This window comes from Sinocyclocheilus rhinocerous, unplaced genomic scaffold (assembly GCF_001515625.1).
Source record: "Sinocyclocheilus rhinocerous isolate Xijiao unplaced genomic scaffold, SAMN03320098_v1.1 scaffold1434, whole genome shotgun sequence".
In the NCBI taxonomy this organism is placed as follows: Eukaryota; Metazoa; Chordata; class Actinopteri; order Cypriniformes; family Cyprinidae; genus Sinocyclocheilus; species Sinocyclocheilus rhinocerous.
Window position 1 is genome coordinate 178,619 of NW_015642853.1, and position 14,281 is coordinate 192,899.

Here is a 14,281-nt window from a genome sequence, read left to right on the forward strand (position 1 = left end):
ACTGGCTGCACAGCAACCAGCCCCCTCCCGTTGCCATAGCAACAGACCCGTAACACTTTAAGTGGGGTTTATTTTGCTGTCAGTGTTTGTAAATGTCACCTGACACCAGCTGCACCAGCGGCGTCTCCGAAAGATCCCTGCCAAAACTCATCAGGGATTCCTGCGTTCCTTCACCCATTCCCCCTCCACACACTCAATATACAGCACGAGCATCCGGCTGAACGCATCCTTCACAGAGCAGCTCTGCTGAGATTTGTTAGGATTTAGATTTGACTCTCTGTCCAACAGGCTTTGACTTTTTCAGCGTGTTAAATGAGTCGTTGTGTTTTATTTCGGGTATTTGGCGCTCAGAGAGAGAGAGAATGCAACGGATAAATAATGCGACATGCTTCTCTTGGTGTTAATTAGCTGCTGTGCTGTTTCTTTAGTAAATAAAACATTGAGGGAGACACAATTAGCCGAGCCTGTCGAGGTCTCAGCATCTGTCTGCAGCAGCTGTTTCAGACAGACAGAACGTGGGATAATGGAGGAGGAGAGGAGAGATACTGGACGAAAATCCACAGGGACATTTTGCTAGACCTATCAGATCACATCAGGAATGGTGCAGAATCTGTTTCTAAATGCCAAATACAAATGTGTGGAGTTTTGGACAGTCTAGAATTTGTAATTCATTAGCAGCATGTGACATCAAGTTTGTTTTAACACACAGCAAGCGCATATACAGTAATGCGCTTGTATTGTAAGCATATGGAGTGAGGCCTTCTAGCAGACATGTAGTTTTGTTCAAGCTCTTGCGTGAGTTCTCCAGTAGAAATGTTTATGTGAGCTGTATTTGTGTCTGAATTGTCATTTGGACTGTTCTCGATGGATGACGGTCTGCTTACACACACACACAGACACACACACACTCACACTCACACACACACACAGACACACACACTCACACTCACACACACACACAGACACACACACTCACACTCACACACACACACAGACACACACACTCACACTCACACACACACACAGACACACACACTCACACTCACACACACACACAGACACACACACTCACACTCACACACACACACAGACACACACACTCACACTCACACACACACACAGACACACACACTCACACTCACACACACACACAGACACACACACTCACACTCACACACACACACAGACACACACACTCACACTCACACACACACACAGACACACACACTCACACTCACACACACACACAGACACACACACTCACACTCACACACACACACAGACACACACACTCACACTCACACACACACACAGACACACACACTCACACTCACACACACACACAGACACACACACTCACACTCACACACACACACAGACACACACACTCACACTCACACACACACACAGACACACACACTCACACTCACACACACACACAGACACACACACTCACACTCACACACACACACAGACACACACACTCACACTCACACACACACACAGACACACACACTCACACTCACACACACACACAGACACACACACTCACACTCACACACACACACAGACACACACACTCACACTCACACACACACACAGACACACACACTCACACTCACACACACACACAGACACACACACTCACACTCACACACACACACAGACACACACACTCACACTCACACACACACACAGACACACACACTCACACTCACACACACACACAGACACACACACTCACACTCACACACACACACAGACACACACACTCACACTCACACACACACACAGACACACACACTCACACTCACACACACACACAGACACACACACTCACACTCACACACACACACAGACACACACACTCACACTCACACACACACACAGACACACACACTCACACTCACACACACACACAGACACACACACTCACACTCACACACACACACAGACACACACACTCACACTCACACACACACACAGACACACACACTCACACTCACACACACACACAGACACACACACTCACACTCACACACACACACAGACACACACACACTCACTCACACACACACACACACACACACACACACACTGGCCCTGATCTGTGTCTGACTGTGTTATTTCATGTAATAAGGCCTCATGTTGTGCTGTCAGATGCCGAATGTCGTATTAACAGTGTGTTCTCTGTCTCCGCAGTGGACGGCTGTACGGATTGGTCTGTGGACTACCTGAAATACAAAGTTCTGCTCGGGGAGCCTGTGAGGATTAAATGCGCTTTATTTTATGGATACATTCGTGCGAACTACACACATGCTCAGAGTGCCGGACTCAATCTGATGTGGTACAAAAGCACTGGCCATGGAGACTTCGAGGAACCCATTTCATTCGACGGGAGCCGGATGAGTAAAGAGGAGGACTCCATCTGGTTCAGACCGGCCGAGTTACAGGACGCCGGACATTACTCATGCGTGTTGAGGTACGAGCTGCTTTCTTCCTCTGTGTGTGTGTGTGTGTGTGTGAGTGAGTGTGTGTGTGAGTGAGAGTGTGTGTGTGTGTGTGAGTGTGTGTGTGTGTGTGTGTGTGTGTGTGTGTGAGTGAGTGTGTGTGTGAGTGAGAGTGTGTGTGTGTGTGTGAGTGTGTGTGTGTGTGTGTGTGTGTGTGTGTGTGATCTCATGTTGAATGTTTACCTGAAGCTGATCTGTGTATCTTCATACTCATCTGTAAGCATCATGATTCTCTGTTTTTAAATGTAAATCTCGATCCCCAAACGAATGTTTGTGTTTACTGGATCAGTAGTGAATCAGATGTGAGCAGATCTACTCATGAGGTGCATATCATCTCAAAAACATTACTAAGGTCATCAATAACATTCGTTGATTAGATGACGAAGCAATATAGTGAATGAAATAGAAATAATAATAATTATTATTATTATTAGTGTTAGTATTATTATTAGTGTTATTATTATTATTACATTGAGACATACATTCTACTGTACAATAGTAATATATTTCTGTCATCATTTCTTCAAGTTACACCAAACTTTTATGTTGGCAGTTTGAGAGTCTCAGTGTGTGTTTGACGGTGGCTTTTCTCAAAGTAATCACTGTAAAGCTGCTGAATTGACTCTCAGAGCAGCTCTGGAGATGAAGTTCATGTCTTCATGCCCTCATTTAGTGAGACACTGCAGGCAACACACCGCTGGATTCATATTTAAATAGTCTTTTCTTGTTTTAATATTCAAACACAATAGACCGTATCACGATTTAAGTGAACTGACCATTGACGTTTTGATTTATTCTTCCAAAATCAGACAAATTCCATGACATTCCGCATTATACAGTGAATTCCATTTTTATGAATGCATTCTGTGATTCCGTCCATGTTTTCCACATCTCAGGAATCACAGAGCCGAGGAGCTCTTTTGACAGGTTTTCTGAATTGTGGTCTCTCTCATTATCAATCTGTTGTTGTATAATGAGCTGTTTTGGGGAATTTGATTTGGGCTGATGGTCACATCCATTTACAGTAGTCAGGAGCAACACTAACTCAATCAATAGGACCTCATCCATCCATCGTGTTACACAGACAGAGACAGAGGAGAATGGACTTGTGTCTGGTGTATTAATACAGAGACTCATCAAAACAAATGACAGCTGTGAGTGAAGTGCATAATGAAGAGTGATGAGATCACAGATCACACTCACAGCTCTGGCCAGAGCACCCCGTGATGCCTTCGTTCCACATTTCTGATACCACACTTTTACCATTTATGATGTGTGTTCAATAATAAGGTTTCATGCATTTTCAATTCAGGTCACGTCTCTAGACTAAATGAACGATTTGAGCGTCGGTTCTTCTGATGTGATGATGTTTGCGAACAGCAGCAGTTCCGCTGCAGAGGTCAATCCACCAGAAGCAGGGAAAGCGCGCCATACGTTTGCATGTTGTAGTGCGTCATTAACCTCGCAGGTAAAGGCCGTTTCCTGTCAATGGCTCATTAGGTTCCCTCATTAGGAGAAGAAGATGTTTGAGTTTCTCTCTGAACTGAGATAACCTTTGATCTGAAGCGAAACACTGTAACAAATGATGAAGAAGAATTTCAGTGGAGTTTAAAGGAGCATCATGTTTATCACAACACAAGCGTATTACTGTAACTCACTCCCGCTGCTCTAATATCTCCATCAGATCACATGACCATCAGGAACAGACCATTGAGTCTTAAATTGATTAGAATCTTTCTCTCTGCCAGGGTACAGATATAGAGAAGCTTTAGCTTTTGGTATGTTATTATGTATTATTCTGTTCATAATTTTTATTTTGTTTTGTTTTTTTCCCCCAGTGGTGTTACTCCTGCCACCTACTGGACACACTGACAGCTGCACACTAGTTAATATCAGGAAGAAGCGGTTGCTAGAGGCACATCTCTGAAATCTAGAGATCAGGCACCATATTGATCAAGTCTTCACAATGCCACATACTGTATAATGGGTCTAGACCAGTGGTTGCCAACCTTTTTTTCAGGGGATCCCTATTTTAACATTCAAATTTTGTAACGACCCCCATTTAAAAAAAAAATCTAAATCATTTGTTAAAGGCACAATATGTAAGATTTTTTTATTAAAATATCCAAAAACCACTAGAACAGTGTTATATATTTTGCTGACTTGTGTACTTAGACTATCCCAAATGTTTCTAAGAATGTTTAAATCCAGAGAAATAAGCAATTTTAACTAGAAGCACGCACCGTGTCTATAGTGTCATTGTGTCGCCTGCCAATGACGTCATAACCCCTCAATTTCCGGTTTTGTTTTGTAGAAAACATGGAAACACCTCATTAGCTCATCCATGAACATGATTTCTGCCCGAGTCCCGTCGGATTGCATCGGCTGTGAGGATGAAGACCACAACTCCCATGATTCCTCACTCAGTCACACCGTCATCAAACTACGCCTTTGTCTCTTTGTTTGTTTTGAATATGCGTCCTCTAGCGGCGAAAATTACGGTTACACTTTATTTCGATAATCCACTTTAGACATTCTATTAACTATAAGTAACTTTGTAACTACATGTCAACTAATTCTCATTAATTTGCAACTACATGTCTACTAACTCTCAGAGTAGACTGTTAGGGTAGGTTTAGGGTTAGTAGAATAAGTTGACAAAGAAAGTGTTAGAAGATATTAAACAGACAGTCTACTAATACTCTACTAACTGCTAGTTGACATGTAGTTGCAAAGTTACTTACTGTTAATAGAATGTCTAAAGTGGACTATCGAAATAAAGTGTTACCAAAATTACATATTGTGCCTTTAAGTTTGTAAAAAATGCAACAACTGCAGAAACATTAAAATAATCCATTTAACATTGTGATGATGTAGTGGATTGAAGTTGAGTGTGTGTGTCTATTAGAGATGAGATAAGAAAGCACTATGAGTTTAGAGGCTTTTATAAAGTTTATTGTAGCAGTCAAATGTTTACGTCACATGAATTTAAACAGTCATTGAACATTAGAATTGTTAATAAAGTTGAAAAGTCAGAAACGAGCATAAGGAAACTGAGATGAGAAGCGGGTGTTCATGGGTTTATGTTACGGACCAGACTCTGGTCGCTAAAGGGATTGTGGGATGTGGCGATGTAGAGAGAAAAACGCCTAACTTCACGTTAGCAGAAGGCTATTGGCTGAATTGAGGCCTGAGAGGCATTATGGGTAAACAGTGGCGGTGTGTTGGGCTCCAGCAGTATACAGTTAATAAGCCGGCCTCGGAGCTGCGACACATGAGTTATGCATCTGTCCGAATCGTGTCTCCTCCACTCCCAGCAGAGCCTGACGTTCCTCTGGCTCATAAATAATACAGCGCTCATAAAATACTGATTTAAAGAAGCGTTGTAGCGAACCACGACTGGCCACAGCACATCCTCAGACAGACATCACTCAAGGGACAGCGCTTCTGACTCTACGGCTGCTTTTGAAGCCGTATTTCATTCACATTTCCCCCAGAATGCTTAGTTCCATCTGTTATAGTCAGAGAAATGAACCGGATGCTGCATTACTGGTGTGAATGTGGCTGAAATGCATCTGGCTTTTTGACATCCTGCAGAATGTCTGTTTGAAACTACAGTGCTTTGTGTTAGATGTTAGATCTTGATCAGAGCGACTAGCATCTCTTGTCTTTTATTTCATAATGTATAGCTCATTTCTGCACTAGTGTACTAGTGAACTTTTAGCAGGCGTTATACTGATGTGTACCACTGATCTTTACACGCATCCTCATGCAGCGTCAGTATGTACAGCACCTGTCAAAAGTTTGGAAACATTACAATTTGTTAATGCTTTCATTGAAGTCTCTTCTGCTCACCAAGGCTGCATTTGCTTGATCAAAAATACAGTAAAAACAATTATTATTGGTGCTCAGTTATTAATGGTTCCTATTATTATCAATGTTAATAATAGTTTTTATGCAAATATTTTGTGGATTTATTTTCAGGATTCACAGATGAATGGAAAATTCAAAAGAACAGCATTTATTTGAAATATAAATCTTTTGTAACATTATAAATGTCTTTACTGTAACTTTTGATCAATTTAATGTATATTTGCTAAATAAAAGCATTAAGCAAAACACACCCAAAATATTTAAATGGTAGTGTATCACGGTTTCCACAAAAATATTGTGCAGCACAACTGTGTTCAACATTGATAATAATCAGAAATGTTTCTTGAGCAGCAAAGCAGCATATTAGAATGATTTCTGAAGATCATGTGATACTGAAGACTGGAGTAATGATGCTGGAAATTCAGCTGCGCATCACAGAAATACATTACAGTTTAACACATATTCACATAGAAAACAGCTGTTTTACATTGTAATGATATTTCAGTGTTTTTACTGTATTTTTGAGCACATAAAAGCAGCCTTGATGAGCAGAAGAGACTTCTTTGACGAACATTATACATTTTAATGTTTCCAAACTTTTTGCAAGACAGCTCCTCGCTCCTCGTACACTCTGATTGGCCATTTCTTGTGTCGTGTTTCACTGCATTTTCATGTTCTGAATCTCTGTACGATCCGCAGGCGTTCAGAGGGAATTATGGCCTGTGTTTAATGATTTAACCAATGCAAGCTTCCCTATTCCCACATAACAGCTGCCTTCATCCACTAATTAAACGTGATAAATTCTCCTCCAAGGTCCTTAATGCTTCCAACAATGAATCAAACATGATCATACATTTAGTCAAGATACCATTAATTATAAGCTGACCCAATTTTTTGTGGATTCACTGATATTATTACCTGATGCTCAAATGAGCGTGGGACTGTAGGTAAATATATTATCTGTGCACTGAAATAAAATCCGTTCACCGTTCTGCTGGTGAGATACATACAGTGGGTACGGAAAGTATTCAGACCCCCTTAAATTTTTCACGTAGTCTTAGAGTTTGCACTTGACTAACTGTCTCAGATCATTATCTAGTCTCGTGTATTCTCCATATAGCTAAAGCTATATTTTTTAATTCCTCAGCATATCCAATAGATACGGTTGCTCCTTTATGCTTAAAGAAGATTAAGGAAAAGAGTCCGACACCATGGTATAACGAACACACTTGTGCCTTAAAGAGAGCAGCTCGGAGAATGTAGCGAAGATGGAACAAAACAAAACTAGAGGTATCTCGTATTGCATGGAGTGAAAGTACTTCCACTTATAGAAGAGCTCTAAAAACTGCTAGATCTGCTTACTTTTCATCTCTTTTAGAAGAAAACACATTTATTCAATGCAGTGGCTAAATTAACAAAAAATAAAGCATCAACAGGCGCAGACATTCCCCAACAGCACAGCAGTAATGACTTTATGAACCTTTTTACTTCCAAGATCAATACTATTAGACCTGTAATTTCATGGTTAACAGCAGCTGCATTTTCCCAAAAAATTGATGTATTTTGTTATGTCAGGTTCTCAACTAAACTCTGAGGGGATTTACATTTACATTTATGCATTTGGCAGATGCGTTTATACAAAGAAATGAAAACTGTGTTAAAAACTAATTTTTATCAGTTTTAAGCCACAAGTCCGAGTCAAGTCTGGAGTCTTTAAGCTGGAGTCAGAGACGAGTTTGGAGTCATTTAATTAATTGTTGCAAATATATTCTTATCCTTAAAAATCCTATTTACATGGTTGCATTTTAAAGACACAATATTTTCCAGGAATACTACTAAGATTCTAGCTGTGTGTGTGTGTGTGTGTGCTCACTACTCACTGCTCTGTGTGTGTGAGAGTGTTCACTACTCACTGCTGTGTGTGTGTGTGTGTGTGTGTGTGTGTGTGTGTGTGTGCATTTGGATGGGTTAAATGCAGAGCACATATTTCGAGTATGGGACACCATACTTGGCTACATGTCACGTGGCTTTTACTTTTTACTTTCAAATATATGAAAAATTATTAATTTTACATATATTTTATATTCATATTCAAAATCATCTGTAACACCATGATGTAGCCACTAATGCTAATTAATCAAATTCTAGATGTAATTAATCACAAATTAATCACACATCAATTTTGTTCAGGTGAATCCCTGCATTATATGTAAACAAGAAATAATTACAATCTGTGCATTTTAATGTGTTTGAAAGACAAAAACCTTCCAAAGACTCAGTGATACATGGTTAAATAACCCCACTGAGTGATAATTCAAATATAAATTAATGTTGATCAGAAGTTAATGCAATGTTGAAACACTTCTTGAATCCAGTGGAGGAATGCCGTGTGTCCTCCTGACTAATGACCGGTCTCTGTGTGAATGTCCACAAAACTGGAAGACTTTCTGAATGGACTGACTATTATGTGAATAATATGTAATCATGTAATCAATAAAAAAGTAACTGTCTTCTGACTACGAGTATTTTAATGTAATGTATTTTTATTAGGGCTGGCCAAGTGAACGCATTATTATCGCGTTAACGCATTAATTGGTTAACGACGACAATTATTTTATCTCGTGTTAACACAGTTTTTTATTATTATGAAAGTCCGTTGCTCACTGGCTCTGAATACACACACAGACAAACCATGGGTCACAGGAGGGTGGGATGTTGATCAGTAGGTTACTGGCTTGGGATGGGTGTCATCACGTGTCTCAACCAATGAGAGCATATGGGGTGGACCTAAGACTGCAGCAGCGCTCACATGAAGCGCTCACAACTTCATAAGTGGGAAATAGTAACTTAGTAAGTTTCCGATAGCACGTGAAGACAGCAGAGAAGTGCTCTCGCTCAGCACAGTGGAGTGCATAGTTTTGTTAACGATTAATCGCAGAAAATAATGTGATTAATCTCGGTAAAAAAAAATTTTTTTTGCCCATCATTGCCCAGCACTAATTACAAGTATTTAATTTTTGGAATCTGATTACGTAATCCAGATTACATGTAATTAAATGGCCCCGGACTCCGGATGAGATCCGCCGGCTGTAGACTGACCACATTCTCCTTTCATTACTCATTGTTACTCACTGTATTTGTAGACTCTGGTTTTGTCCACCTGTGTTTTTATGTCCTGTATATAAACGAGAGCTGTGTTTAGTGTTACAGGAAAACAGTGTTGAATTATTTCATCAGAGAATCAAATCGCAGGCTAATTATAAGACTCCTGTTTTAAAAATGGAGCTGGGGATCACATGTTGTGGAGGGATGTTAATCTTTAGTTTTCATTCTGTCTGTCTCTAATTCTCCGTTCACTCTTCTTTGAGTCAGCACTTTCTGTCCTTTCTTCTCTCCGTTCTGCATTGTGTTGTTTCTTCTGCTCAGGGAGTTGTTTTCCAATAAATTCAATTGTGGCAGTAAGAGGCGTCCGCTGAGAACGCCACTCTAACAAAGCTGAGAAATGGCCTGCTGGCTCTCTGCTCTCATTTCTGCTGATCTGAGATGTCCTGAGCCCAAGACAAGCAAAGAAACAATTGCTGAGAATGATGTGAAAACACGAGACCCTTTTAACAGAGTGTTTACTGACTCGTTTCAGCAGTAAATATCTGGGATTTCTGAGAGGTTACCCTTGTCGTAATGTGATCGTGAGATTCCTGTCTCCCGCTGATCGCAATAAAAGAACATTTGAAAGCCTTTTCCAGTGTGAATGAAATGCCTGTTTCTGTGAAGCTTGTTGACGGTGTTGGTTTGGTGTGTTTTGCAGGAACTCCACATACTGTATGAAAGTGTCGATGTCGCTCACGGTGGCCGAGAACAACACGGGTCTCTGCTACAACTCCAAGATGAGGTACTTCGAGAAGGCCGAGCTGAGTAAGAGCAAAGACATCCTCTGTCCTGACATCGATGACTACATACAGACCGGAAAAGAGCCAGAGATTACATGGTACAAGGTACGATCACGTGCTGTATTCACCACTAAGCAGACAGGTTGTTTGGTTTAGTGTTAATAGTACTGTAATACCCTTCAGTTTGTTTCCATGCCATCATCTTCATGCAGAAGTCTCATGCAGTTAGGGTTAGGCAGAAACTGACTTTATATCAGTCCTGATGTCCTGAGGCAAAGACAATGAGATGGAAAGTTTTGTGAATGGATCAGTTTCTGCCACCCATAAGACAGGTGAAATTGGACTGCGCACTAATTCAGATGAGCCTCAAATTAAACGTCTGCCACTCTTTCTGGCTAAATTGAATCAAAGACAGATCGTGGCTGTGGACGTTTGTGCTGGAAACATAACTGGATTTAGTTTTCATCAATGTGAACTTCTTCATTCTGCTTAGTTCGATATACGAGTTAAAACTGAAAGATAAAACAAACACACGGCATGAGCAACAAATGACTCATTTGATCCAGTTCTTTACTGGTTGATATCAGTCTTCATGCCGTGGCTTTATATAAATTGAGCTAGTCTAACAAAGAGGTTTCATTTACAACACTTTTTCTTCTTTCAAAAAACGTTTTAATATTTTGTAGTGCTTCTTCTCATCATACGAAAACGGTGTGTTTTTATTAAAATGGTTGAATTGCGTCTGCGCTATCATTGACGATTAGAAAGCCCTTCATCTCTGAACATTTATTTCTTAGCTGAGATTCACACTGGTTAACGTCAGCACAGTTCGTGCATCATCTTCTTATGGTTCGCTGCCTTGATAATGAACTCATCTGCTCATCGACATGGAAATTAATAAGTGCTAAATAAATGATTGACAGGCATTGCCAAGGCAACAATTTACAGATGAAACTCTAGCTGTTGTCAAAACACTGTCAAGTATGAAATCCATAGTGCTGCAGTCTGTTGACAGCATTGAAAGCCGCCCACTTGAAGGCGATTTATTAACGTGTCATTCCAATGAAATGTGTTCGGAGCCGCATTAAACTGCCGATCTGTTGATGGATGCAGGAATGCCGGCCGAAACAGTGGAGACAGAGCATCGTCAGGAAGGTGGATGTGCTCTCCATCAAAGACGTGCGGGAAGACGACATCGGGAATTACAGCTGCGAATTACAGTTTGGGAGTTTTGTGGTGAGGAGGACCACTGAGCTGTCCGTCACAGGTAAGATGAGCTCTTTTAAGCAAGGTGTGTCCGGTCCGGCTGTTTCCTGAAGAGTTAGGCTTCATACCTCACTCAACAGCTCAACCAGTCCAGGTCTTTAGGATCTCTAGAAACTCCCAGGCAGGTGTTGCTGCTAAACTCTGCAGGAACGAGGCCATCCGGGAACTGAGTTTGTCATGTGATCTGTAGTTAGTGGTGTGTTTTTGGTGGATTGTGTGTGTGTTAGGGTCGACAGCAGAGGGCAGCATGAGGCCCGTCTGTAAATGCTGCCACGACCTTCATTTAGTCTGATATTAAACCGCACTGGAGGTGCTCATGCACAGCTGGAAATGCGTTACGAGCATCAGCTTGGCTGTTCTTCAAAAGTCCACGGACAGTGACTATGAGAGGAGGAGGCGTTTCTCTCATTTTGACACGCGTCACATGTCCGTCCTGGTTCGCCGTGATTTTGCCAAGTAAGACATGTTACTGGATCAGCATCTTTTGTTGATCCTGGATCAACATTACTGTCCAAAAATACAGACTTAACCCAATCCCCACCCCTAAACCTAACCTTACCCAAACTGACATTTCCTGAAAAGTTATCTCTCAATTCTGATTGGTTGATTGGAATGATGTTCCCGGATCAACAAGGATGTTGATCCAGGAACATGTTGTACTTGGTTAAATCACGCTCACTGTCTGTCCTGATGTTTAGGACTTAGAAAGAGGTTGAGCAGAATTCAGAACTGAAGAATCAGTTCACTTTCAGTTCATGCGTGTGAATTTGAATTGAACTGGCATGCAGGAAGTTGAATTGGAACTGTAATTCAGAGTAATTCAGCACAGGTAATGCATTCTGGGAAATGGAGTGATTTTCCAGCCTAAACCATTGAAGTTCATTTATTCAGTCTGTTAAAATGCATCTAAATTGCAGTTTTGCGTTATGTTTGCTATCTCAAATTGAACTCTTGAACTCTCAGACTTTCTTAATTCAGTTAGAATGCAGACGGGTGAAACTAAAGGCTGATGTTCCCTCTATTGTTGCTTTTCCACTATGGTGGATCTCTGAGGTCAAGCCTGAAATCAGCTGGTGTTTAATTCACGGCCCAGCTGGAAGAGACGTTTTCACAGAGTCAGAGCAATGAGTCTGTCTGTGATGAGCAGCCTGTGTTCCTGCAGTTCTGCTAGACTCACACACACACACACACACACACACACACACTCACACACACACACATTCATGGAATGTATCTGCTATTGTGTGCTCAGGTAAATTATTTATTACACTGTCAAGGACTTTACTTAAATTAATGACAAACAACGACTCATTATGACACACTGTCGTCAAAGAAAAAGAAAGAAATCTATCTGTTGTCTTATCTGAATCCCATTCTCATATTTCTATAGAGCATGCAAGTCTTTTAAGGAAAAAAGAGGAGTTCTTGTTGTGTTAACCATTTATTTATTTACATATTTAAGTATTATACATATGTAACTGTGATGGATCTCATATTTTTTGTATAGTATGATACTTTTTCTGTATGATAATTAAACCTCATGCTTTTAAAAATGTTCAAGCACACACACACACACACACACACACACACACACACACAGTTTTAAGGTGCTTTACTGGCATGACAGATATTTTTGCATTCATATTGCTAAAGCATTTGCAGCATTTGCAGTTCAAACAGTGCAAAATGAGAATAGTGCAGAACATAAACATAAATTAAGAAAAATAAAACAGTGTAATTGACAAAGAAATGTAGTCCGGATGACAGTAAATAATAAAATTCAATTACAAGTAGAGTAAATAAAAGTCATTCTTATAATGCAATGATAAGAGAGAGTGATAATAAATAGTGCTGGAGACACAGACTGGAGTCGATCCTCGCTGTGTCTCAGATTGTGACAGACGAACACATACCATTACAGAAGGTGTGTTTGATTAGGGCTGGAGATGTCCTGATGTTGTGTCTCTATACTCTGTACCTGCTCGAGAGCCTGTGTTTTATCGGAGTGCTGATAGTGTGTCAATGTGTTTTTAGGGTCTGATATCATTGACCTTTACTTTATTTGTTTGAGTTTCCGAATGAGTGATGTAATTGTGCTGTAATTTGCTTGAGTTGGTCAGTCTTGTTGTGGTGTGATGATGTTATAGTAGATATTAGAGAAGATAATGTCACTGATTTCTTTGCTCATTTCTTGACATTGCAGGGCTTCATCTCTTTCTTTCTCCACAAACAGTAAGGCGCATATTCTTCTTTTTTTATATGTATATTCAGTGTCGGGGAAAGTTACTTTTAAAAGTAATGCATTATGATATTGCGGTACTCTCTTAAAAAAGTAACTAATTGCATTAGTTAGTTTTTATGAAAAGTAATGCGTTATGTTACGTTTTTGTTACTTTTTCTCATCTGGGCTGGGCTTGCTTGTTTGTTTTTAATATGAAAAGTTCTATTTTTGACAAATGTAAAAGCCCTTTCACACCAAAAGTGAAATGAATGAGCCTCAGGCTGAAGGAAGTCATTTTTGCTTATTCGAATGGTTGAATTGGATCATTGAAGGTCAGCAGCAACAATATTGGTTAACAAAATGGGATTAAATACATAAAGGATATTTGTGCTATTTAACATATTTAATTATTGCAGGTTTTGCATATTCTGAGTTTGCATTTCACTGTTTTTAGTCATTTTGAGAAATACTGAATCTGTTTCTGTTTCTGTGCGAGTGAGATGAGTAAAAGCATGTTGACATTG

The 14,281-nt window shown here is 40.3% G+C and overlaps 1 protein-coding gene across 6 annotated transcripts in view; it reads left to right on the forward strand.

Moving 5' to 3' along the window:
* LOC107756873 (interleukin-1 receptor accessory protein-like 1-B) overlaps positions 1-14,281 on the forward strand; it is a 165,105-nt gene that overhangs the window by 57,387 nt on the left and 93,437 nt on the right. For all 6 annotated transcript variants that reach the window (XM_016574189.1, XM_016574187.1, XM_016574191.1 and 3 more), the window contains 3 exons: positions 2,203-2,482; positions 10,189-10,375; positions 11,384-11,537. In XM_016574189.1, the coding sequence (XP_016429675.1) occupies positions 2,203-2,482; positions 10,189-10,375; positions 11,384-11,537 (621 nt within the window). The remainder of the gene's footprint in view (positions 1-2,202; positions 2,483-10,188; positions 10,376-11,383; positions 11,538-14,281) is intronic.